General features: G+C 40.2%; 2 protein-coding genes across 3 annotated transcripts in view; one reads left to right on the plus strand and one right to left on the minus strand.

Annotated features, from left to right (window-relative positions):
* Positions 1 to 2,290: 2,290 nt before the first annotated feature.
* Positions 2,291 to 5,737, plus strand: chac2 (ChaC, cation transport regulator homolog 2 (E. coli)). Of its 2 annotated transcripts, XR_009665941.1 has the most exons (4): positions 2,291 to 2,648; positions 3,344 to 3,379; positions 4,853 to 5,353; positions 5,397 to 5,737. XR_009665941.1 is itself a non-coding variant. In XM_061028527.1 (3 exons), exons 1-3 carry the CDS (start codon positions 2,514 to 2,516, stop codon positions 5,246 to 5,248), a joined length of 567 nt encoding a protein of 188 aa, XP_060884510.1. In that variant the 5' UTR covers positions 2,291 to 2,513; the 3' UTR covers positions 5,249 to 5,737. The 2 variants fall into 2 exon arrangements, 1 of the variants encoding a protein (XP_060884510.1); XM_061028527.1 differs by having other exon boundaries at positions 4,853 to 5,737.
* A 1,986-nt stretch (positions 5,738 to 7,723) lies between these two features.
* psme4b (proteasome activator subunit 4b) overlaps positions 7,724 to 24,680 on the minus strand; it is a 39,567-nt gene continuing 22,610 nt past the window's right edge. Inside the window, exons 26-47 of the mRNA XM_061028675.1 lie at positions 24,583 to 24,645; positions 23,339 to 23,434; positions 22,991 to 23,122; positions 22,060 to 22,269; positions 21,828 to 21,964; positions 21,595 to 21,648; positions 21,218 to 21,347; positions 20,948 to 21,029; positions 19,783 to 19,936; positions 19,301 to 19,367; positions 19,087 to 19,212; positions 18,661 to 18,813; positions 18,424 to 18,528; positions 16,773 to 16,864; positions 16,417 to 16,548; positions 15,998 to 16,200; positions 14,315 to 14,400; positions 14,003 to 14,131; positions 12,721 to 12,876; positions 11,524 to 11,662; positions 11,129 to 11,262; positions 7,724 to 8,955 (exon numbers count right to left, since the gene is read on the minus strand). Coding sequence (XP_060884658.1) covers positions 8,821 to 8,955; positions 11,129 to 11,262; positions 11,524 to 11,662; positions 12,721 to 12,876; positions 14,003 to 14,131; positions 14,315 to 14,400; positions 15,998 to 16,200; positions 16,417 to 16,548; positions 16,773 to 16,864; positions 18,424 to 18,528; positions 18,661 to 18,813; positions 19,087 to 19,212; positions 19,301 to 19,367; positions 19,783 to 19,936; positions 20,948 to 21,029; positions 21,218 to 21,347; positions 21,595 to 21,648; positions 21,828 to 21,964; positions 22,060 to 22,269; positions 22,991 to 23,122; positions 23,339 to 23,434; positions 24,583 to 24,645 — 2,715 coding nt within the window. The 3' untranslated portion in view covers positions 7,724 to 8,820. The remainder of the gene's footprint in view (positions 8,956 to 11,128; positions 11,263 to 11,523; positions 11,663 to 12,720; positions 12,877 to 14,002; positions 14,132 to 14,314; positions 14,401 to 15,997; positions 16,201 to 16,416; positions 16,549 to 16,772; positions 16,865 to 18,423; positions 18,529 to 18,660; positions 18,814 to 19,086; positions 19,213 to 19,300; positions 19,368 to 19,782; positions 19,937 to 20,947; positions 21,030 to 21,217; positions 21,348 to 21,594; positions 21,649 to 21,827; positions 21,965 to 22,059; positions 22,270 to 22,990; positions 23,123 to 23,338; positions 23,435 to 24,582; positions 24,646 to 24,680) is intronic.

Below are 24,680 nucleotides of genomic sequence, written 5' to 3' on the forward strand. Positions count from 1 at the left end.
CTTTTTTTGTGGTGTTTATCCACATAGTAATGAGGCAACAATCATGTGTACAATAGGGTTAAGATATTTGGAGCTGGATTTAGCCTGAAAGTACACTTACTGTGCAGCTCTGTAGAGATTTATAGTTCATGTAAACAGCTCATTATTTTCACAGTAGGGGACTTTTTGAGAACAACCTGCTTTAAATTCCCACAGAGTGTAATGACAGTAATTTAGCCTACAAATAAGAAGACAAAACAGTATAAGAAAATTGTGTTGACTTTGTGACTTAAGGTTTATAGAGCACTTAATGTTTTTTTTCATGCATTCTAACACACAAACACATCTCGCTGAGATTTGACAGTTTTCTACCTGCTCTACTGTCATTATGTCAACTGGATATAATTTCTCCACCCTATATGGGCAACCTAGAGGGCATTTACCTTAAGCAGTAACTGATAAATTCATCAGCACCACCCCCTGGCTCAGCTTTAGTTAATTTTGAACATGTATTTCCCTGTTATGCTTTGAGACAAATCTCCTTTTGTGTTCTTCTTTTTTGGGGGGATCCCCCAGGGGTCTATTCCAAGACCCCCTCTTATTAACTTTATTACTCTTTGGTCAAATCATGCAAAGACATAATTGCTTTTTTTGCTATGCAGATAATACACAACTGTATGTCCTGTTATAGCCTGGTAGCACTTTATCCTTTAAATGTCTTTCTTGCTAAAATGAAAGATTGGATATTAAAACTCCCTGAAGTTGAAAGATTGAAAATCAGAAAGAAAACAAGATTACCCTTTTTCTTGCCAAAGAGCTTGCAGCATTTACTAACATTTACTACTTAAATCCGAATGCCTAATCTAGTAATGCATAAAATGCCTATATAACTGAGGTGTTTGCGTCCTCACATTTTTTGTCCTGAATTGGCAGGCCTGATTTGTCCCAATGAGGCATTTAACCAAGAGCAGGTCTTTCCTTTTTGTCTGCAGATGTAGAAAAGGTCAGCCATGCTTTAATCTCCTCCAGATTTGACGAGTGAAGCATACTTTAATCTGTCAGCAGGCAAAAAATCCAAAGGTTGCAACATACACATTGTTTCCCCCAGCATTTAAACATGTTCTAGAGAACCAGAGACAGCACATCAATCCTTGCTGCCCTTCACTGGTTACCTGTGAGTTTGAGAATAGATTTTACTGCCTGTTTTTAAAGCCTCCAATGGTCAAGCTCCTTCCCATACACTATCTGTCATCTCCCTTGTTTTATATTTTATATTTGATTTACTTTTTGTTCTGCTGTCAGCTCGCTTCACTGCCCCAAGTTTGGTTTAGTCTTGAACACCAAGGGTATGTTTATGGCAGATGTGTCCTCAGCAGTATTTTTCAGCACAGCTGTGGAAGTAAACAACAGATCTGCCCCTCTTCAAACCAGAAGCTGGTGGGACATAAAAGCTTTGCTGACTGGCTTCTTTTTGAGGCAGAGAAATGAGCACGGCTGCTGTCCATGGAGTTTACATTACAGGCCAGACTGTAGCTGTCCACTTTATTTGGTTCTGAATCAGTGATCACACAGCATACATGACGTGCATGTTATTCTGGAGAACACACATTAAGGGACATGGAAAGTCAGCACCCCCTGGTGTCAGGATGGATCACTTTTTTCAAATTGTGCTTGCTATTATGATTTTATATGTCAGTTACAAAACCACAGACACCACAAGGTTGAAAATATCTCTGAGCTTTCTTAGTTTCTGGCAAAAAGAACTCTAGATTCTAAAAGACAATTAAAGTTGTAAAACCATATTTTATTTTTAAAAAAAATGCTATTTTCTGTTAAAAAAAAGTAAAAAAGTGAAAAAAAAAAAAACCAAAAGTAGTAAAATTCAATTTAGTTATAGGTCTCAGGCATCTCTGGATACTTTTAGTTGTATTTGTAGAGGTATGAGGATGTATTGGCATTTCAACGAGGCAAAAAGTGGAAACAAATCTATATCCAGGCTGGCTGGGGTAAAAAGGTGTGATTGGTAAGGTGCCATATTAAGATTTTTCCTTTGCCCGGACCATTTGCCCTCAAATTTAGGATCTACACTGAAATAGCCCAAAACAGCAGGTATGATTGCTTGCCTTCAAAATAAAATCAGAGATGCTCTTCAAGGCGTACCTGTAGCGATGCAATACGAGATAGGAAAACAAATACTATGATGACAAATCACTGGATTGTAATTGAGTCTAACTGGTCCATGTTGTCAAAATTGGAGCAATTCGATTAGAAATTGTGTTTTATTTTGAAGGTTATCAGTCGGAAGTTAATGTACTTACGTAACCAAGATGACTTGACAATTTTGCCCTGTGTAACTGCCAGAGGTAATGACAGCTTTTACTACCGCTGAACAGCACTTAAACTGTAGCAGCGGGTGTACATATGATAATAAGTGTAATGTTTTTACCTGCGCCGTAAACTAGCTGCTACCTGCCAGTTCACAACGCCGTCGTTTAGTCCGTCCTTGTTGCCCTCCGTCAGCCGGACGTCTTATAATGTGGGTCTTCGGTTACGGGTCTCTCATATGGAAAGTGGATTTTCCTTACGAGGAGAAGAGAGTTGGCTACATAACAGGTTTTAGTCGTCGGTTTTGGCAGGGCAGCACCGACCACCGGGGAGTACCGGGTAAAGTGAGTATAATTTACTGTGCTTTAAGACTTAGTTTATTGCTAATCCCACGATAACAGTCACAATAACTGATGCAATGTTGCCATAGGTTACTGGGGATGAATGAATGAATGACAGCTGATGGTTTACTGTTGATATCTCCTCAACTATGCAGCTACTGTAATGATGTATATGATGCACAAGTTATTATCATCATTTTGACAATGATTTGCTGGGGAGGAAAACACTACACCTGGCCTGACGAAATGGAAAAGGTGTCATCTGTTACACCATAATAATAATAATAATAATGATAATAATAATAATAATAATGATAATAATAATAATAATAATAATAATAATGATAATAATAATGATAATAATGGTACTACTACTTAATAGAGTTGAGTTTAAATGTTGTTGGAAAGGTTTCAGAGGCATAAAATATGATTATTTTTTTAACCTCGTCTAACCTGTTATTTCTCATCTATTACAATGTGTTATCATGTTCAGACTTTACTTCATGTTCAGACTTGGATTTGAACACAACATAACACGATAAAGTAGCTTGTATTTTTCCCATAACCTTTTCATAAAACAAATCTCAGACTGTTTAGTTGACATATTTACAGTTTCCCTATTCATTTTTTTTTGTCATTATACTAAATGCATGTCATTTGGCAAAGTGCTCTATATTCTCTTGCTGTGTCCTTTACAGCCTGGCCGGGTCGTGACACTTGTGGAGGATCCTGAGGTGAGAAATACACCTTCTACTCTTTATGTTTAAGATGTTACTTAAAAGAGTTGAGTAAAAAGTTTTTTTTAAGGACTTTATCATAGCATGGAGATGTCTTATCAACACTCAAAATCCAAAATTAATCGGTCTGAATTAGCAGCAAACACCCATTTGTGTCTAGAGTTTAGACAACGCTTTTATTCAGTGATTAAATGATTGTCTTAATAGCTCCTGGTTGACTTTGGTCACTTATTCATTTAAGTTTTTCACCTCTCATTTAACATATGTCATTACATTCAAAGAACCTGAACATTATACATGCAAAAATAAAAAAATACATTTAAATTAACTCTCCATTTCATTAACTTACTAGTCATTAAGAATGATTGTTATTATTAGGTGGGTTTCTGTGGTCTTTATTATATTGATTAATTTTTCTCAAGATGACTTGGTATGTTTTTGTTCCACATAATAGTGTTTTCAAGCTATACAAACCTACTTCCTGTTTTCATATTTGTGTGTATTTGCATAATTGTATAGTATGAGACAAAAAACATGTGCTGCTCAAGGTGAAGAAGACTGTGTACTGCTCAGGAGGATAGAAGATTGTATCTCGTAGCTGAAACAAAGGAGAGAACGGTGTTTTGTTTTGTGACCTTGGATGGGAGATAATTTGTTCCAGTTGATGGGAATGCGATAAAGAGATGTACAGTGAGTCTTGTAATGCAGGGCGAACATGGAAGGCTTCTAGAAAACATTTATTTCAAGGTGACTGATGAGTATCTTAAAATGTTACTGATACGGTTAAAGTAAACCTTTCATAGTCTTACCAAAGCCGCCCCCAGGTTCTGATCAAAGACAGAAGGCTGCAACTACAGGTGACTGGTCTTTTTGTTAAACTGTCCAAAAATACTTATTATAGTGTCCTAATGTCTGAGGTTATGTGCTCAAATGTCAATTTTGTATGACCAGCAGTCCAAAACCCCACATTCTGATTAGAAAATATATTTTTTAATCAAATGACATGAAAAACATTTTGCTTAAAAATGAGGTAACTGATTAAACCATTTTCATCAGTTGATCCAGACTGTCTTCTTAGCCGCAAACATTGCACATAAATTGAATGTTCAGTAACTATGGTTACAGTTAAAAAAGTAATTTAAGTCATCTATGAAGCAATAATCACAAACATTTACTGGTTACTGCCCCTAAAATTAATTTATGATTTCATTAAAATCATCATAAATTGAATATGAGAAAAATAAAAACTTGACCTATGATCAGTTTTGGTTTGTTTGTTGTTTGTTATTCTCTGTGAGTGACTAACAGACTGAATGAGTAACTGTTTCGGTCACACTAACCAACGGATCCAGTCACTGGCCGCAGTTACAAATCATTCAAGGAATAATCTTAACATGCCTTTCTCCATACAGTTTGCCACTCTTTATTCACCCCACTGACCGGTTCTTCTTCTGACTCTCTTTTTTAAAGGGCTGCGTTTGGGGCGTTGCCTACAAGCTGCCGACGGGTCGAGAGCAGGAAGTGAAGAGCTACCTCGACTATAGAGAAAAAGGTGGTTATCAGGTCATCACTGTAACATTTCACCCCCGTCCACCACACACCCCTCCGCCCAGCCAGACGCTGCTCTACATCGGTTCTCAAGACAATCCGGACTACCTGGGCCCCGCCCCTCTGGAGGAGATAGCCAACCAGATTGTCAGCTCTACCGGTCCAAGCGGGAAAAACACTGAGTATTTGTTTCAGCTTGCTGATGCTTTAAGGACAATTCTGCCCGAGGACTCAGATACACACCTGTTTTCTCTAGAAACTCTCGTGAGAGAAAGAATACGCAACGGACAGAAACACTTGCACACACAAACTGGCTGATTGTAATGAATTAAGAAAAAAAACTTGGATGAACAAAAAAAAAAGAGGCTGGATAAGTCAAATCTCAGGTTACAAGGTACTGATGGGGCCATGAGTTTGGTCCAGGTCCAGAAAATAGGTTGAAAAGTCAGTTTTTATCACTTAAAAGAAATGAGTATCTCAATACACTGCACTTAATCTGTATCAAAAGCTGCTTTAGAATATGAAAATATGACGAACACTTGAAGGTACTGTCAGTGGCATACAACCTACATGTTGAGTGATCACTATATGATAAGGATTAACTTGTTTTTCTTGTCCATCATTCAACAGCACAAAGGAGAAATGTTATGACGAATAAATGCTAAATGTTCCGGTTGCATTTCTGCATTCACTGATACTGTATATGTGGTCATATTTAACATCTTACATTATAAGACCTCTCTCACAGCTGTCATTAAATGTGAGCTTTGTTTATGGAAATAAAAAATTCAAGAGCTTTTGACTAAACTGCTACAACAAAATTGTCTGTGTTGTCTTGAGTGAGTGAGTTTGCATGTGTTGATAGATTAAAAAAAAATATTGTCAGGGTTATAAAGAATTCATTTCAGCATGACTTCAATAATGATGTTAGGGTAGCTTTTTCTAAACGCAAATAGCCAATTATTGGTAGCTAGCCGTCAGTCCAGCACAGCCTTGTATTTTAAATAGCTACCTGGTAGGTTGGTAATCATTTTGTTTTTGTTTAGCCGTGGTCTGCTTAAGATGAAACTCACTATGTAGGACTATATATGATACTGCTTTTAAATATGCAGTGGAAAAACCTACTCTGTACAAACGCTGGACAGATTTGTTCCAAACATTTATTTTCCTATCTCTATAAACAATGATTTTGAACAGGCCAACATTTTGATTACTTCTGATTATGACCAAATAAAAGTAAAAACTAATGTCATCCCAGTCAACCTCAGCAATAATCTGCCTATGAGCAAGTGTTATGCAGCTAAAATGCTAACTAAAGATGGTGAATGTTGTGATGATGATGATGATGATGTGTTAGTTTTAGCATGTAGCACATAGCTGAGACTCAGTGTAAGATCCTCAGGCGCTAGCATGGCTGTGGATTACAAGTCTTGTCTACATCTCATTCTGTAATGCCACAACTTTGAATATAATCTAGCAAAACGTTTTTAGAACACACGACTACCATTTTAGCAAAGTAAATCTTTTCCATACATCATCGATCTAGCTTGTCAGATTAGGCTACAAGCCAACTAGCATTCCCAGAACAACATATCTGATACTCTTTTGATCCAAACAGGCATGAATCCAAAGTGTAATGTCTAACAGAGGACCCTGGTTTTAATAAATGCTCAACATCAATTTTCTTTTTTTTGGTCAAAATGGGGTTAATTACTGTAGATCTGTGCAATACATTATAAATATGTGAGGCTGCTAGGCTAGGTGGCTAGTTTTAACATGAATGGCTTCTGGATCAACATTTTACATGCGTGCTTTACAGTGACATGATTTGGAAACCACTTACATTACATCATGACCAGCTCTTCAGTACTGACATTAGGCAGATTCAAAACCTTTCACATGAGTGGCAGCCATTTCTCTCTCTCCCCCCCCCCCCCCAAACAAATATCAGGCATATGATTGGACAAGGGCAAAAACGCGGGAAAATACACCGAGAGAGGCGTGGCAGTTCCGCCTCCACCTGTGATTTTTCTTAAAAAGAAGCTTTGGTTGCAGCCCATGCTGCCTCCACAGCATCAACAGGTTTGTAAATGCTGGTTATTATTTAAGATTGGTGCAGGAATATAATGCAGTAAGGCTTTCGGGTATCTAGTATTTCTTTTAAACCTTTATTCTCCTGTAGGTCAATATTCCTTAACGTAATGTTATCACTGCTACATACAGTACAGGCATGACTTACTATTCTGCTTTCTTCTGTATCTTTTGAGAAGTAACCTGATTAAATCATGCTCCAGCACCAATTCACACCACTGATACATTAATTCATATATAAAATCTGTGACTTTCCAATACTTTAGAGAGATTTCTGCAAGGTTAGGTCATATATTGCCATTGTTTTATTGGGAAATAACAAGCAAGGTCCAGACGGGAATCCTTGAAGAGTCACATCCCTGAAAGAGACCCACAATTATTAAACCAGTTTTATTTGAGATGAGCCATTTTGCTTACTGGATGGATGTTTTTCTTTTGCATATTTAATCATCAAATAAAATATGAAATTGCAGCTCTCGTTACGACACTATCACAGTTGACAGCCGTACGAGTACACCCTGCTTATTCCACACAGTACTCACCAGATATGCTTCTCATTCTGTCAGCGTGCCTCTCAGCACAGTAAACACATCAAAGTCAACATCACGGCATCAGAAAAATCAGCATGCAGACTGAAAATAGTGACAGCTCTATCTTTGATGTTGTTCCTCCTAAATACTCACAAAACTCACACACAGATGCAACCAGTTACAAGTGTTTATTGACTGTGGTCTGTAGCAACATGTGTACAACATGTTTGGTTCAAAATGAAATGCTGTCCACACAGAAAGAAACATCTTGTGTTTCTATCTGTGCAGAACTATAACAACCTGTGTGTTATATGAATGTATGCAGATAACCACAGTTGTTTTTTTTTTTTAATGATCAGTATCTCTGACAAACATCTCCACAAGAAATAAAATACACTCCTCTCTTCATAAAGGATGAAGTTAATTTACAGTATTCACAGCAATACAACAGTTAATGATCAGAGGAGCTACAACATAATGTGTTGTATAGGAATATGATACAAGTGACATTACAGCATCCTTATCATTTATAGTCGTATGCTTTAAAGTAGGTAATATCACATTTTATACAAGTACAATATATGATTATGTATTTTTACTCTTGACTCTTGATCTGCTGTTACAAGTGAGTTATACCCAACAAGAGATGAATAAAGTTTCTTATCTTATTCGCACATTGCATGTTAAGTTCTATATTATACATGTAGTTTTGCATTCAGCGTTTTGTAGTTTTCTACTAATATAAAATTGTAGTTTAATGTCCTCATACACTATATGTTCTCTTATATTTACAGAATACAAATTGAGTTCCAACTTTTAAGTATTATTTAAATAACTTTTAAAAGTAGGTACAGTCAAGTACATGAATACAAAATAGAGATTTGAAAATATATTTCTGACCCATGAATATATATTTTTTACAAGAAACAGAAAGTAATACATCTATAGGGTGGGTAGCGTAAAGTAAGATGGCCACCTTTGGGGCTGCTGAACTGCTTGTCGGGACAAAATAAACCCACTAGGTTAAATATTGGAAATCACTTTTGCCCAGGACTGTTTTTTTTTTTTTTTTTTTTTTAAATGTGTGCTTGGTTTACTGAAGGCCAACATCGGCTGTGAGGTTCCAGACGCAGGGCTCTCCGCCACTGCAGCAACATCAGAGGTTATTTTAACAGGCGGCACTGAAGAGTGTTCAAAAGTGAAATCATATTTTTTGGATGGGCAGGTCGGTCAGTCTGTGTTAGAGGACGTGGGAAGGCAGCTGGCTGTCTAGGCGTAGTAACAGGGCGACACCAGCAGGTCTGTGAGCACCAGCAGCTGGTCATCGGTGAACGACTGACGGTGCTCCTGCCAGTTATCGTGGTGGGTACGCCTGAACTCAGAGAGGGTCTTCTTCACCGTCAGCTTTGGACGAAAAAAAAACCAAACAAACTCATTATTAGCAACAACATCAAAATAGCGAATGAATGACATGGTGAACACAAATCTATGCAGACATGACATAGGCACATGTACATGGGGCACGCACACTAATCACAAGGCCACCGGCGCCCCACATGAGATGTGTTTGAATGTACACATCAGGCCTGCATGATATATAATTACTTCAATATAAAAATAAACAAACATTAAAGAGTGTATGATGGCTGTAACTCAGTTTTTACATCTTTCTATTGCTCTTCAAGTTTACACGATACTTGTGTTTGTAACGTGTCCCTCCTGAAGCCAAAAAAGCTGTTTGTTGTTTTAAACCACCAAATTGGACACAATCAATCTGAAGGAAGCTAATCGTTTGGCTTCTTCCAACTGCACCAACAGGTTTTTAAAGCATGGTCACGATCAATCAAACAGGTCAAGTGTGCAAGTGTTCCGAGAGAGAAATGTTTTTTTTTTTGGTTGCGACAATTTCAGACCTCTGCGATGTATTTATTGTGAATGCTCATACTGCGATAACGATGCCATTGCGTTTTATTGCGCAGCCCTACACCTGAACACTTCAGGATGTTGTTGTTGAGTCTTACATCAACACTGAGGTCTTAAGAGATTATAGATGTCGCCTTAAGAGTCTACAAATAAATCCACTAAGCACCAATGTTCTGTCTGTCTCAAGCTAGTCAACAGTTCGAACAAAGATGTTATATTTTTGGGGCGCTGGATAGCCTAGTGGTTACGTTGGGCACTCTATGTACGGAGGCCATAGTCTCCGTAGTGGGTTCGAATCTGACCTCGGCCCCTTGCTGCATGTCATTCCCCACTCTCTCCTCCCAACACTTCCTGTCTCTCTTCAGCTGTCCTATACATCTATTTCTAGTGTAATATATGACACATGGTCATTCTGCAGCATCATTAAAGTAAAAAACATACTAACAGTTTATTTGGGTTAAGCCAAAAAAATGCGAATTCCTTTCTTTTATAAAACTTGATTGAAAGCTTATCAGACATGGATTCAAATTGAATCAAAAATCATAGATGTTTAAACTTTGTATCAGCCTCCTTATGGGTAGCATAGTGCTCTTCTGCTCATAGATAACTATAATGCTCCATCACTGTAGTAAACATTTCAGAGTGCTGTGTTTGTGTCTCACAATTTGGACATTTCCATTAGAGTCTGCAGTAAACTCCCACAATAAAGAGGATGTTGATTGTTCTTTTTATGTTGCCTCATTTGTGTGTTTGTGTTGTTTTTTTTTTTTTTAGAAGTAAAAAGTTAAGAGCTGATAAAGGCCTTTTAAAAAACAGCTACAACAATGAAAGCCTAACCCCCCCCCCCCTCAGATTTAAGAGCGGAGCTGGAACGAGTCTGAACATTACAGCTAAAGAAAAAACAAAGACAGTGATGATGACTTCTGACCTGGAGACAGACACGTTAATATGACCTGCCACCACTGGAGTTTGTTGTTTTATCAAAAACTAATGAAGTCATAACGATAAATTGCCACATGTAACAATGTTGAAATTATTTAGAATAAAGCATAAGTATGATTTGAAAGGTAGCTTGGCTTAGCAAGGACACAAGACATTTAACCAATAATCAATGTAACCAAGGATGTATACATGATTTAATCATCGAGTACATTTAATATACATGACGGCCTCCGACGAGAATTTGTGATTTCAGAGAGGGAGAGAAGATGCCTGCTGCCTGAAAACCTTAATGGACTACAGATTAGTAAGCCTGAGGAAACTAAGACACATTATACTCCTTTATTTCCTGAATCAAATCCTCCACTTTCATACAGAACTATTCTTTCCAGCAGCTTTTTTTAAAACAGAGTTATTCATCTACTCGCAAATATATATTTTTTAATGTGTTCCTTTGTGTGTTCTTTCTCATCTCTTTCACTTTGCAACAGGAGAAGCGTCAAATTATCATCATCACCGGCTCCCCATCACTGTAATGTATTATTCAAACTCTGCACTACGGATTACATTGTATGTCTTTTTCATGCCTGAAGTGAGACCAAAGACACAATTTTCTCCTCAATTGGACAATGAAATTGTGTTCTTTCAGCTCACACAGTGTTGAGCTGGATGTTTGTGTGTATATATATGTGTGCGTGTGTGTTTGTGTGTATACCTCTATAGGCTGGGGGTCATTGAGGTGGTCGCTCAGGTCCATCAGAATCTGAGGCATCCAGTCCGGGACGTCATAGGGGCTCGACAGAATGCATGCACTGAGGCCGAGCACTCCAGCATGGCGCCGCACCAAGTCTGCACACACATACACACACACACAAAACACACAGACACACACACACACACACACACACACACACACACAAATGGGAGTTAAAATGGGCCTTAGAATTTCAAGGTTCGCAATTCCCGTGGGATAAGAAAGGGTAATAGGGCAAGTATTACTGTGATTGCCTCATTGTGTTATTTTGACGTGCATGTTGTGTGTGTGTGAGTGTGTGAGTGAGTGTGTGTGTGTGTGTGTGTGTGTGTGTGTGTATGTGTGTATGTGTGTACCTGTGGAGGACAGCTCTCCTCTGGCCTTGGGGAGGGGAGTCTGACTCAGCGTCTGGAGCTGTGTCTGCAGACTGGAGTCCAGGGGGAAGAACTGGCACTGCAGTAAACCACTGAGGGTGGTGCCTGCCATGTCCCTCACCTACAGGGAGGAGAAGGTAAGGAAGGGGACAGGGAGGAATGTAGGAAACAAGGGAGGGAGACAGAGAGAGTGGGTAATATGTTTTAGATGTGCGTTCAAAATCAGAACAGACAAATAAAGGATGCAGTGGAGAGCAGGAGGCTGTTTCAGGGCGAGAAACGCTTTCGCAATTCATTAAAAGAGGCACGAGGATCAGTGTGAAAGAGGGAGGCACACAGGAGAGATGAGAAGAGGAAGAGGAGGAGGAGGAGGGATGCTGAGTTGAGCCGAGGTAACATTCACTTGCAGAACGTCGCCGCCTTCCTGCATCACTTTGCATAAATTATGAATAAGCGCTGAGTGACGACTGATGCATTGAAATAGACAATGAGACAAAGACAAAAGACACACAGTCCTACACCTAACACCTAACATACTCAAAAAGCTTATTTATAGTGGGCAAGAAAACCCAGGTGAAGTCTGGAGCTTATTGATTTTTCACCCGCACATCCAGCCCAATGCAAAAAAGGAGGTTTTAAAAAGCCCGTAAGAGTAAACAAAGATGTGGACTGTTCATACGATGACATAACTCTTTTCTGTTTCTGTGTATTCTATGCACAAGCGGCACAGTTGATTTCATCACACTCAATAAACAGACATGAATAATTCAGAAACTTAACATTTAGTCAAGATAAGCAGTCAAACAAAATATGCATTTCCTGATGATATTTTGGGAATGAGCTGGCTTTATGACGTTATTTTAACTTCACTTGAATTACAACCGGCTACAAAGCATGGCAAGGCAGCCATAGTGCTCCATCAACACCCCTGTAAGCACAAAGGAAGAAAAAAGGCACCGAATAGGAAAATAAATTAAGAGCTGAGCAGTGAGGTAGAGTGTTATTTTTAAGCTATAACCGTGAACAGAAAGAAGGGATTAAGATTTAGTGAGGAAAGACTAGGGGACAATAAGCGCCCATTTATAATCCTGTGACTGTTACACCTTACAGAGGGCCCGGAGCTGTATTAAAGCCAGTGTGTGTGTGTGTGTGTGTGCTGCCTTATTGTGCATACATTACCTCGAGTTGTTCATCAAGCAGCAGCTGCATTACGAGCTCACGGATGCAGAGTACCTCCGCAGGAACACTGAGCAGGATAAACAAGTTGTAGAAAACCATAATCTGGAGGTAGGTCAGTACTGAGAAACGGGCGTGCCATGACCTGCTGCCTGCCATCTAGAGAGAGAGAGGAGAGAGAGAGACAGAGAGTTTAAAAAAACAAAATAAAAGACAGCGTGTGGTGTGTATGGAAGCCTGTTAAATCCAAAAGGATGATGTTTTTATGCGTCGTGTGCAAACAAAACATTATTATGTGGACACAAGTGAATATATTGTGTACATGGGATTAATACGTTATGTGCAAAAGCTGTTATAAAGATTATTTTGTTTCCATTGCTTCTCTTCTCTTTTAGTTTTTTCTTGTTTCACCTGTCATAAAACTGAAATATGAACAACCATGCGTGAGGTTTGTGAGGCTTTATCTAGGTGCAGCAGTGCTTTGAGCTAAAGCTAATATACGACTGCTCTAAATAAACATGCTTACATACTTAATGTTTGGCAGGCAGGAACCTGTCCTGATTTCTTTTTTTATTTGCCTTGGGTGGCTCAATTTGGGAAATGAGTTATGCAGGGGTGGCATAAAGTTGTGTGCATACACCCCACACATCTAAATAGCATGATTTCCCATCTCTTTTTTTATTAATCATATCTACTTTTAGGACGATTTAAGACGGCTGTTTAAATCACATCATGTATAGCTGGCAGTATATTCATCTTCAATGCTCCTTAAAGGACTCAAAAAGAAAGAAGCACCTCCCAAAGGTAACAGACTCCGGGGGTTGCTGCCTCCACTGTAGAACCAATAAATAAAAAGGACAGAAACGAACAACCATCCCCCCCCATGAACAGAGAAGCACATACCAATGAAAACCACCAAACCTCATATCAATCTTTCTCACAAACGAAGATGCATTTAAATAACTTCACCACGACATGAGATGTTGTTCCTACAAGATGAAAAAAAAAGTCTGAGCTGCATGTCCACTGGAAACCAAACGCTGTTGCTGCAATGCTTCCTTATCCCATCGACAATCAAATATGAATGATGGTTGCATATTTTAAAGGCATTCTCACACAAAAAAAAAAAACGGCAGCAGAGATTCTATGAGCATCACAAAGTAGGCAAATTAAAATAGCACAGGTTGTTTTTAGTCTAACAACACCGTGGGCAGCATTAGGCTCAGCACAGTGACAGCAGGCAGGTGGGGCAATGTGTCCGTGTGTTTAAGTGTGTGCATATTACCTCTTCCAGCGCGGCCAGCACCAGAGGGATGTGTTCGGGATACAGCAGGCCCTGGGACATGAGAGAGAGACACGTGCGTGCATCCTGCTTCATCTCATCATAGCTCTCATCAATCTCCACTGGGGCGATCTACAGGGAGAGAGAAAACGAGAGAGAGAGCGAGAGAGTTAGGTAGACACACAGCTACGCACCATTTTGAGTAAATGAAGAGAGAAATTGAGTTTAATGGGCAAGTAAGATTGAGTGGGTAATAATGCTGCGCTGGGACCTGTGTGTGCGTACGTGTGTGTGTGTGTTTGTGTGTGTTGTTACCTTGAAGAGTAAAGGCAGGAGCTGTAGTTGCTGCTGAACAGGGGTGGTGAAAGTTCGCCCTGCGCTCGCCATCAACCATTTCAACACTGCAGATTGCAAACACAAACACACAGAAGGAGGGCATTTTGGGTCACCGCCAAATAACAAAAAAACAAAAAACAACAGCCTCGGCGCTGTGACCTGACTGCATTGCACCGCTAATAAAACACAATCAATCATAATTTAGTATCTAATGATTTGGATAATCTTCTAACGAGTTATTTATCTGAATAATGGAGACTGGAGTAGTAACCGAAACTGAAAGAGCAACAACACACTAAATACTGAGGCAAGAAAATAGATCTCACTTCAGTGTTTGGGTTGTAACACCATGTAATATTCAGCAGGTGGAAATACAAATAGAGGACGGAAATATTAATTCAAAGTTAATGATCTGCTCTGAAACTGTGAAGAATTGTAACGACAGAAAAACACACCTGACCTCAAGGAGCAAAATAATAAAACCTGTTTTTATCTTCCTTTGGTAAGGTGGAAAAAACCTTTTGCATTGTGAGAGATAAAAAATATGGAAATATTTTCTTCTGATAAGCTGCTTTTTTTTCTTTTTTCTTTAAAATAGAAGCTTTGTTTACTTTGTTTCTCGTGGTATTTTGAGCACAAATGAAAAAATAACAAAGTTAAAGATTTTCGCTGCAACTTTCTTGATGATCATCTCGCCTCTTTATGGAAAGAAATACTGAAGCTGACTTTAAGGGTTCTGATATTTGAAAAGCTTCTCCAACAAAACCACAACTCCATAACTACACATCAGAAAAGAGAAGTGATTAAAATGTAGACTATTAAGAATTTAAAAAATACACAGAAAACCACAATTTAATTAAAGCTCCTTTGAGGAACTTTTTGGCTGTGTTGATTTTAGAAACAAATCATCTCCTGGTTTATATTTAATGTTTAATATACAGTATATATCACAATGGCCCTTGGTTTGGAAAAATGTAAAAAAAAAGGCTGTTTCTGCAGCATGCTTTTTATCGCTTATGTGAAACCTACCCAACAGGACTATCAGGTTTATATAATAAATAATTCTGTATAGAAATGATGAGTCTTCTCACCGGTGGTCTCGTTTACTACTGCAAATCATATGAAGGATATGAACATATGGAGAGCGGACCTGAGGAAGCGAGAATACTAATTGGTTGTTCGCAATGTTTTATATGAATTCAACTTTAAAGTCTATTTGAACAATCCTCGTGTGCTCTGGATTACTCTGATCTTGATGTAAAGATTTACTTCAGTCTGTGTCATTTCCAGGTTAAAAACTCAACGCAGAAGCTTTAATTTCATCAACTGAACGAAATGCTGCACTATGTTGTCTGTACAAATATTAATATTAGAGACCCTCCAAAATATAACCTTAGACGTCTTTTCATAACTTTTTTTTTATGAAAGGCTTATAAAAAGACCTTGAAGCCCCTCTTCATGAACACCTCACTACCTTTTAAAGTAGATTTCAAAGGTAAAATCAATGAGGGGTCACAGCGTCCAGCTTTCACCTGGCATCACTGTGTCAGTCTTTTTCATCAAGAGAACGAGCTGCCCTGGTGTATTTTTTTTCCCTCTGTCCTTCAGCCTACCCCCCGGCCTATACCATGTCAGTTTACATGCTTGCATTCACATTCTGACCCGTCTTGAGCAGTTTGACAGCCTGGGTGCACTCGTCCGTCTCCTGGGTGTTCTCCTCGTGGACGTGGTTGTGGATCTCCGGCTCCGACGTGAGGGGCTTGAGCCGCTCCAGGACCCGGGTGACAAACTCTGCCACGTGGGGGGAGGACGTGGGCGCCGTGTGGGGCAGAGCCACGTCTATCATAAAGATATAGGTCAGGACACTGGAGAGAGAGAGGGGGGGATGGGGGGGACGGGGGGGGGGGGGGGGGGGGGTGAGGAGGAGGAGGGGAAAACATAGAGAGGAGGAAAGTGGAAAAAAAAAACTGAAGTTGAGATAAAAAGGCTTAGAATTTAAAAGACCAAACAAGTTAATTAGTTTAACCTTTTTAACCTTGATTATTTAATCCATAAGAGATAACACAGAGTTAATTTAGTACCTTCCAATGCGCTCCCTGACATTCTTATACACCTGGGTGAGTTTGGGCTCCAGGTATGCCAGCAGCCGGTGCAGCAGCTCAGAAACTCTCCACTGCTGCTGGGCCAGACCCCCCTGAAGCACGTACAGCAAACTGACAAACAGAGAGAGAGAGAGGGGGGGGGGCAGCGAAGAGGGGGTCGTTGTGTTACTGCAGCATGTCAGCTCAGGTTACCACTGCAGCCTGACATCAGAAATGCTGCGAGACATAAACATATACTGTGTGTGTGTGTGTGTGTGTGTGTGTGTGTGTGTGTGTGTGTGTGTGTGTGTGTGTGTGTGTGGTTTTTCATTGCACATGGATGCACACACACATACCTGGCATCTCTGAACGAGCCGCCCTCTCCGCTGAGCGGGCTCTCCATCAGTAGCTCCATCAGCCAGTGGAGTTTCCTAGGGTCCCGGCCCTCCTATTGGACAGCAGAAAAAACAAGAAAGAAAGGACTCAATTTTCTAGAGCAATATTTTCTACTAAGCAACCCCCGACTCTTACCAATGTAAACTGTGGCTAAGTACACCATCAGTGAAGACATTGTTGGTTCTTAATAAACCACTTCTTAACATTATATTCAAATGAGTAATAGGACGGTGACTCTCTAATTGACCGCGGTATCTACTGATGTGATGCTCTGAAGGTAAAACAGCACACCCAGGCTAAATGTGGTTTTCCTGAGTGGGATCGTGCCCCCCCCCCCCCCCCCCCCCCCCCCCCCCCCCCCCCCCTTAGCTGCACCTGAAGTGGTCCTGGTTGTTTGTGGCAGTTCTAAAGGTAATAAAGCCGCACAGAGGAGGGGAGCTAAGCCATCTAGAATCCTATAAAATAAACAGAGATTTTTATATCCAAAAAGGTTTTCCCAACTAAACAGACATGTACTTCTTTAGGAGAGGGCTTCGTAATAATGTGGAACTGTGATTGATCATCTTTGCCAGAACATTTCTCTGATTTTTCCTTGACTTTGAGGGCAGATTTACTCTACATTCTCTGTAACGTCCATGTAAACATGGAAAATGAGAATCAAAATGAATGTCAAATCTTACAGAAGTACATAATATTAAAGACAAGCTAGGTGTTACAGAACATCAGCTTGTGCTCTCTGTGTCGCTCTGCTTCACTAACACACGCACCTCCTACAGATACCCTCTTCTTTTACAGTAGTAGCATTCTAATAGAACCTTATTAGCTTAGCGTTTAATACACTGTACACCTGCAGCTGATGAAAATCTCATTCATTTTCCAGATATTTAATGATTAAGACACAAAGTTGCCTGTTGTCTGCTTTTATCTGGCTGTTATAGTTATTATAGTGCGAGGTGAAAAGTGAAGGGATTAAAGTGAGAACAATTTAACTTCAGATTGACCTGAATGTCCATAAGACAACTCGTGAAAATCATTTTCGCTACATTTCTACCTTGACAAGCTGGAGGAGCGACAGACAGTGCTATCTCTAGAGCAGGGGTGGGCAACTGGCGGCCCGGGGGGCCACATGCGACCCCCATCAACCTTCAACGTGGCCCTCAGGTCAATTTTTACACATCAATTAAATGGAAAAATTAAGAAAACATGACAAAATCTGCCATGAAATCATGAAAACCAGAAATATGTCCATGATAATATTTGATCACAGGTATATATTGAGTTAAATTTGAGACATAATTGACTGTAATCGTTTTTTGTATGCTACAATTTGGCCCTCTGGCGGTGAGAATTAAATGAATGTGGCCCTTGCTGTGAACGAAGTTGCCCATCCCTGCTCTAGAGTCATGTTAGCGACACACATAACTAAAGACAGTGAAGAGTGTTAGTGCGGAGATTGTGTTTTCAAAATCCAATTTTCACCCAAATGTTTGTTTCATTGAAAAAAAAAACCTGATGTCCAACACATACACAGATGAATCCCACGTTTCCTCCACAGGCACTATGCCATGTAGCATGTTGTCTACAGTATTTGTATGCATGCGAGACACTCACACAGGCAGTGGCGATGCAGGTGCCCCAGTCTGTGTAGGTCTCCACTGTGATGTTGGTTAAAGCTGTTCTGATCAAAGGGCACAAAAGCTTCCACAGCCTGTCCACCTGACCAAACACACACACAATAATGAAAGTTTTTATTAATATTGACTTTTCTTATCAAAAAGTACTGCAGTGTGTGTGTGTTTATCCGTGTGTGTGTGTGCGTGTGTGTGTGTGTGTGTGTGTGTGCAGTACCTGGCTGAAACTCCAGAGTTTGCTGCCCCTGATTAGTCCTGCAGTAATCTCACACACACAGCGCTGCGAGCTCTCATGGGGATCGCTGGCAAGCTGCTCCAAGTGAGGCCATAGTAACGGCAGGAATACGTCACCATAGTTACGAAACAGCCCCTGTCAATCAAACGCAGAGGTTGGTTGGATGTAGAGGAACCATTTTCTTTCTTTTCTTTTTTTTTTTAAACACCCCAGAAAGACAGATTACAGTCATTCGTTTGAGGCAGGGAAACTGTCAGCTGCCTGATGGGAAACAATGAATCACAGGAGTTGATGACACAAATTCCACCTCTTTGTTGCTCAATTCAGCCTTGGCTAGACGCGGTATGCTGTGTCACTTCTTTGTTAAAGGTTTGCCGGATCGATTGAGGCTGAGAGTTTAAATTGCACCTTGAAAAGGCAGAAGCGTCGCGGGTTGAAGCTGTCTTTTCCCTTCCGATCCTCCAGAGAGAGGAACTCTATAAGCTGGTCGATAAACTCCGGGTCCGAGAAATATTCAAAGATGATCTTTTCACCCTGAGTGACAAAACAGACAAATGCCAAAATGTAATAATAGCAATGTTGAGGCGGAAGGATGAGGGGAATTCTGTGTGTGAGCACGCACCTCGCTCATCTCTTCATACTGCAGGTCATCTTTTGACTTCTCAGAAGCTGCATAGATCATCATTTCTCTAAAGAGGAGCGGGAGACAAAGGGGAGGCGGCTGTGATTTATAGATAACAACAAACAGAGAAAATATAGACAGACACACACTGGCTTCAAATAAGCAGCGAGGATAAATGAGTGATTAAAAAGCCAGTTAGTCAGCAGGCCCTCCACCTATACATCAATTCCTCTATCTAGGCCAAACAGTAAGCCGTTCAGTCAGCCTTATCTAGGCCAGGCCTTGACAGGAAGTCACTTCGACACCCTGCTAGTTATGCACCCGCCCAGATCAGTCACAGATCAGTCAGTCAGACGTAAAGTTAGCAGCGAAGAGAAGCATCAAATCAGCCCGGCAGTTAAGTCAATCAGCTACTTAGCTCCATCCAAGCAAGCAGTCAATCAGCCGTCCACTTTCTAAATCCACTCCGCTGTCCCCCTCACCTCGGCCATGTGTAGTAGCCCAAGTGTGTTTTCTCCACAAAGTGCTGAGAATCCCACTGCTCCTGACTCAGGGGGAGGTTGTTGCTGTCGTACTGAAGCCAGCAGTTCCCCTCACGATCCCCGACACACACGCCCTCCGGATCCTCCAAACCACCTGAGCACACGTGCAAACAGTGAGAGTACATGAAAAGCTGAAAAACATATCCTACACATATTGACAACAGCAGCAATAAGATGTATCACAATAAGCCACAAGTGGTTAAACTGACCCCATGAGATGGACTGAGAAGGTTTGGGAAGTTATAAAATGGAACACCATGAGACTCCAATGAACATTGATTAAAAAGATGGAATCCTGCCATCAGCATACTGATTCATCGGAGTGATTTGACTCCACTTACTAATTCTGAATTTTACCTGTATGTTTGCCCGTTCCAACTCAAGGCACCTCTGTGCACATACTTTATATACGCTCATGCGACTACACACCTACACACACATCGGTGCATAACTCCCCTCCACAACCCATACCGTCCCCCTTCTCCTTTTCTTATAAAATGTTTGTTGACATTTTTATTCATCTTTTCTTATGTATATATTTTTGCTTTATTCTAAGTACTTTAATCAAAGTTTTTGATTTGTTTGATTTTTATTCAACATTGCTAATTATCTTCTAATCGTACAGATTAATCTGTAAGGAGAAAAAACAAATTTATTTGATTATGTTGCTAAAACTCAAATTTAAAAAAATGAAATTAAAAAAGCTCCAAACCAGGAGACTACACATTAAAAAAATACACATTATGAAGGACTTGTTTTTCTGTTATTGGATAGATATCTTCTAGGATAAATGGTATTGCAACATGTCTAACATTCGATATTCACATGACTGAAATGTCATTTGTCTGTGATTTTGTGAATGCAGACTGTTGGTTAGTTTCTCAAATCAATAGGCCATATTTTATTTCATGAAAATTAAAATGCAGTTTTATACTTTGGATTTACTCATTGTGAAATACAAGTAGGATGTATTATGTTATTCATATTCGATGCTAAAGTTGCAGCTGTTACTGTGATGGCTGCACTGAGAGACGGCTAACATTACTGACTTGTCCCTTTAAGGATTCATGTATTTATATTGTGTATTGTTTCTGATTAAACTCACTGATGTCTGATGGTTTAACAGCTTCTTTCTTTGTTGGTCTTTTCAGCTGTTTCAGGACTCCGGCCAGCGCTGAGATCGCCACCTACAGGACAGAAATATGTACGTGTTAAAGTATCGCCACAAAAAGCAGTTTCTACAGGTCAAATAAAGCGGATTGTACTTTGAGGTATTTGTCTTCTCTTGGATCTTTTAAACACCAACAATTGTAGATTCAGCTCACACATACACACACACACACACACACACACACACACACACACAGGCGCAGACCTTGCGTATACTGATGGAGTCGTGTATGAGGCCCTGTGTGAAGAAGAGGACGGCGTCGTGGGGCAGAGGATGATCGTCTCGCAGCTGGAGAGACAACAAGTCTGTGGCCATGTGCTCAAACTTCCAGGGCCTGAGACAAAAAAACAAGCGCAAGCAGAGAAATGCTTGTGGTATCTCACTAAACATCTGTGGTTATTCTTGGCTCGAGAAATCTATGGAGTCTCTTTTAAACCATATTCTTTTAGTAAGTAAGAGGTCAGAATCACGGCCTAGACACTGTAGGGGGAATGTACCTAAAAAACAACATATTCACTCTAAACTTTTACAAAGCAAGTGCATTTACTCATAATTCACAAACAGGCTGTTAGAAAACTTACAGGTCGCTGTCCTCAAGGCAATCCAAGAGATCATTGACCAGCTTCTCATATTTTCTGCATTAGAGAAGAAGAAGCATTACTCACGAGTACAACTTCTACGACTGAAAGAACAAGGCAATGAAAGTGAAAATATTATGAGCTCAGCTGGTGCTTGAGCTCCTCTGTAACCTTGAGGGGAAAAAAACCAAGACTGCTTTAAAAGTGGATGAATGAACTGCAGTTTAAATTCCCACCTTGCTGTAACCACATTTCTGATTCGCTGGCGTTGAAGCCCCTCTTTCAGCTCCTCTACCGACGGTGCTTCTAAACAAGGGGTGGGCTTTTTGGACTGAGCGATGCGATTGGCTACCTCTACACAAGCTTCAGATACCTAAAAGACAAAAGAGGAAAAAAAACAGGAGAGCATTAAGCTGAAGTTAATCAAACTGAGGCAGGTTTCTTGAGCGTTGCAGATCATTTTCTCACAGTAAAATAGATTCCGATGGTGTCGTGCTGGCGGTGGATCCTGTCAATGATGTCATCCAGCAGTCGACCAATGGAGGGGTCGTCCAGGGTCATGGTTGGAGACAGGCCACAACGGACCAGAGCGGGCCACACAGCCCCGACACAGTCCCAGTCCCTTGTACTGGCCAGACACATGCCACTGTGCACACTCAGCAGGCAGTACAGAGCGCCCTGTGCAACACACAAACACACACAAACACACACACACACACACACACACACACACACACAAAGACAAACACGAGAAACACGCACTGGTAAATTGGCAAGCATGTGCTGTGTCTGAATGAGTTGATCCTTCACAATCCAAAAACACAAAGCGTGGCCCCGATAGCTGAATGTCAAGGACAAATGACAGTAAAAATGTAAATCTAGAAAACAGGGAGAAACTGTTTTTATCTTAAATCATGTTGAAAAGTTTTTGATAAAAGCGTCTGCTAAGTGAATTGTTGAATGGTAGAATTGTAGATGTTCAGGTTGGAAAAGTGCTTCACACACATTTAAGAGAAAGTAACGAACATGTTCACGAAGTCACACAATTAAACATAACATATTATGTGTGCTTTATATGATTTAACGTCTGTATTACGTATTTTTATTCGCAAACAAAAAGACAATCAAATAGGCAATCAAAGCGAACCTGACTGAAAAACAAGCAGCAGAAATGTAATTAAATGCAAAGTCAAGGGTGAGAAGTGCTGATTGGTTAATGTAGCCGACAAATTAAAGATCCTTTTCAGCACCACGGACAGCTACTGTGCTAGAAAGCCGAGGACAACAACTGATTACATCATACGGTTTTTGTATCTGTTTGTGTCTGTGTGTGTGTGTGTGTGTGTGTGTGTGTGTGTGTGTGTGTGTGTGTGTGTGTGTGTGTGTGTGTGTGTGTTACCTTAAACTGCTGCTGTGAGCCTTTTGTTAGTTGTGGGGAGAGCAGTTGGAGGATTTGGGGAATCAGGTCTCTGTAGGCGAAGCTTAATGTTCCCATAGCGGCCATCAGCACACTCTGGGCCCTGCTGCGAACCTGCACAGACACACACACACACACACACACACACACACACACACACAGACACATGTACACATTCACATACATTATCAGATGCGTATACATAAATCTTTAATCAGTCTATGACAGGACTAAAACATCTATGTAAATACCATCAGGTAACTGAGAAGCAGCTGATGCTGTGATGGAAATGTTCTCCTTAATGTTCCTTGTGTGTCGTGTCAGTCTCACCTGGCTGTAAGTGCTGGTCGAAAGCAGCAGCAGATTACAGAGCAGCTCCTGATGAACCACTTTATATTCACTGCCGTCCACCACCAGCTTCCTCATCTACTCGCACAGAAAGGCAATTTTAAAGCATTATCAAACCGCAGACTTCTCACTAAGAATAACACAACACACACGTTAGTTACAGCTACATCTGTGACCCTGTGCAAAGTGTGTCTGTGTAGGTCACAGATGAGTGTTTGTTCAGTACATCTTTCTAATGGAATTAATGATTAAATGAATTAACTAAAAAGACGATCGTACAAAGAAATATAAACAAATATCAAAAGCGAAATGTGAAGCAAGAATGAAGTTGGTATTTAAACATTATCTAAGAAGAATTATTAGCAGATAACCTCCCAATACAAACTGAACACTTAGAAAAACTCATTTGTGCTCGACTCGATCACATCTTTAAACAATGTTTCTTAAGGCTGTATGAACTGTGCAATAGGGTCATTGTGTTTTTGATCCATTTCTCCTATTTATGTATTTATGAGATCTTGGGTACATTATTGGTAATGTGCATGATCAACTGTTTGTGGTTTTAATTGGTATGTGCTTCTCTGTTTACATGTGGATTGTTGTTTTTATTGTTTTCACTTACTGATGCTACTGAGGGGGGCAGCTAAATGTATGCAGCGCTTGGGTCCAGGATAAACCTCCCCAAGGGGTAAGTAAAATCCCATCGTATCCCTTCCTGCGTATCGTTTCTTAAGACATGAATTAAAGCTAAATCCTTATAAGATGACTGCCGATGGGTTCCCCTTCTTCACAAAGACCATTTCCCTGTGTACAGTTAATTCCTGCTGAAAGGCTAGTGACTTCAAATAGTAACCTAAACACTTACAATTCACATGTAATACAGCTGATGCTCTTTACATAAAATCTGCTCTATATGGGTTTATAGGTAATCTTTCTTGTCCAACATTTAGCCAACACATCAGCAGTTTTGGGTATCAACTTAATGTTAGTTTCCATAACTTCAATTCCATGTATCAAAATTCAAGAAATCTGCTTATGCTGTTGGTACTCGATGTAAACAATTCTTTTGTAATGGCTCTTTTACTAGCAGCAAGCCTTTTTCTAAACATTTATGGCTCAGAAAAGCTGTGGTGCCATCTCACCCAAATGAAAGCCCTGAAAACAAAAGTCAGCCTCGATTTTTTAAACTTTTTTTTCTCAAAGTGTGTGTGTGTTGTTGAGCTAACCTCATGTTGGAGCAGAACCCTGTCAATGAGCAGTGCTCTGATGTGCTGCTTTTTCCCGAGAAGCTGCGGGAAGAAAAAAGCAGAAACACTCAAATCAC

This window comes from Labrus mixtus, chromosome 21, assembly GCF_963584025.1.
Source record: "Labrus mixtus chromosome 21, fLabMix1.1, whole genome shotgun sequence".
Taxonomy (NCBI): domain Eukaryota; kingdom Metazoa; phylum Chordata; class Actinopteri; order Labriformes; family Labridae; genus Labrus; species Labrus mixtus.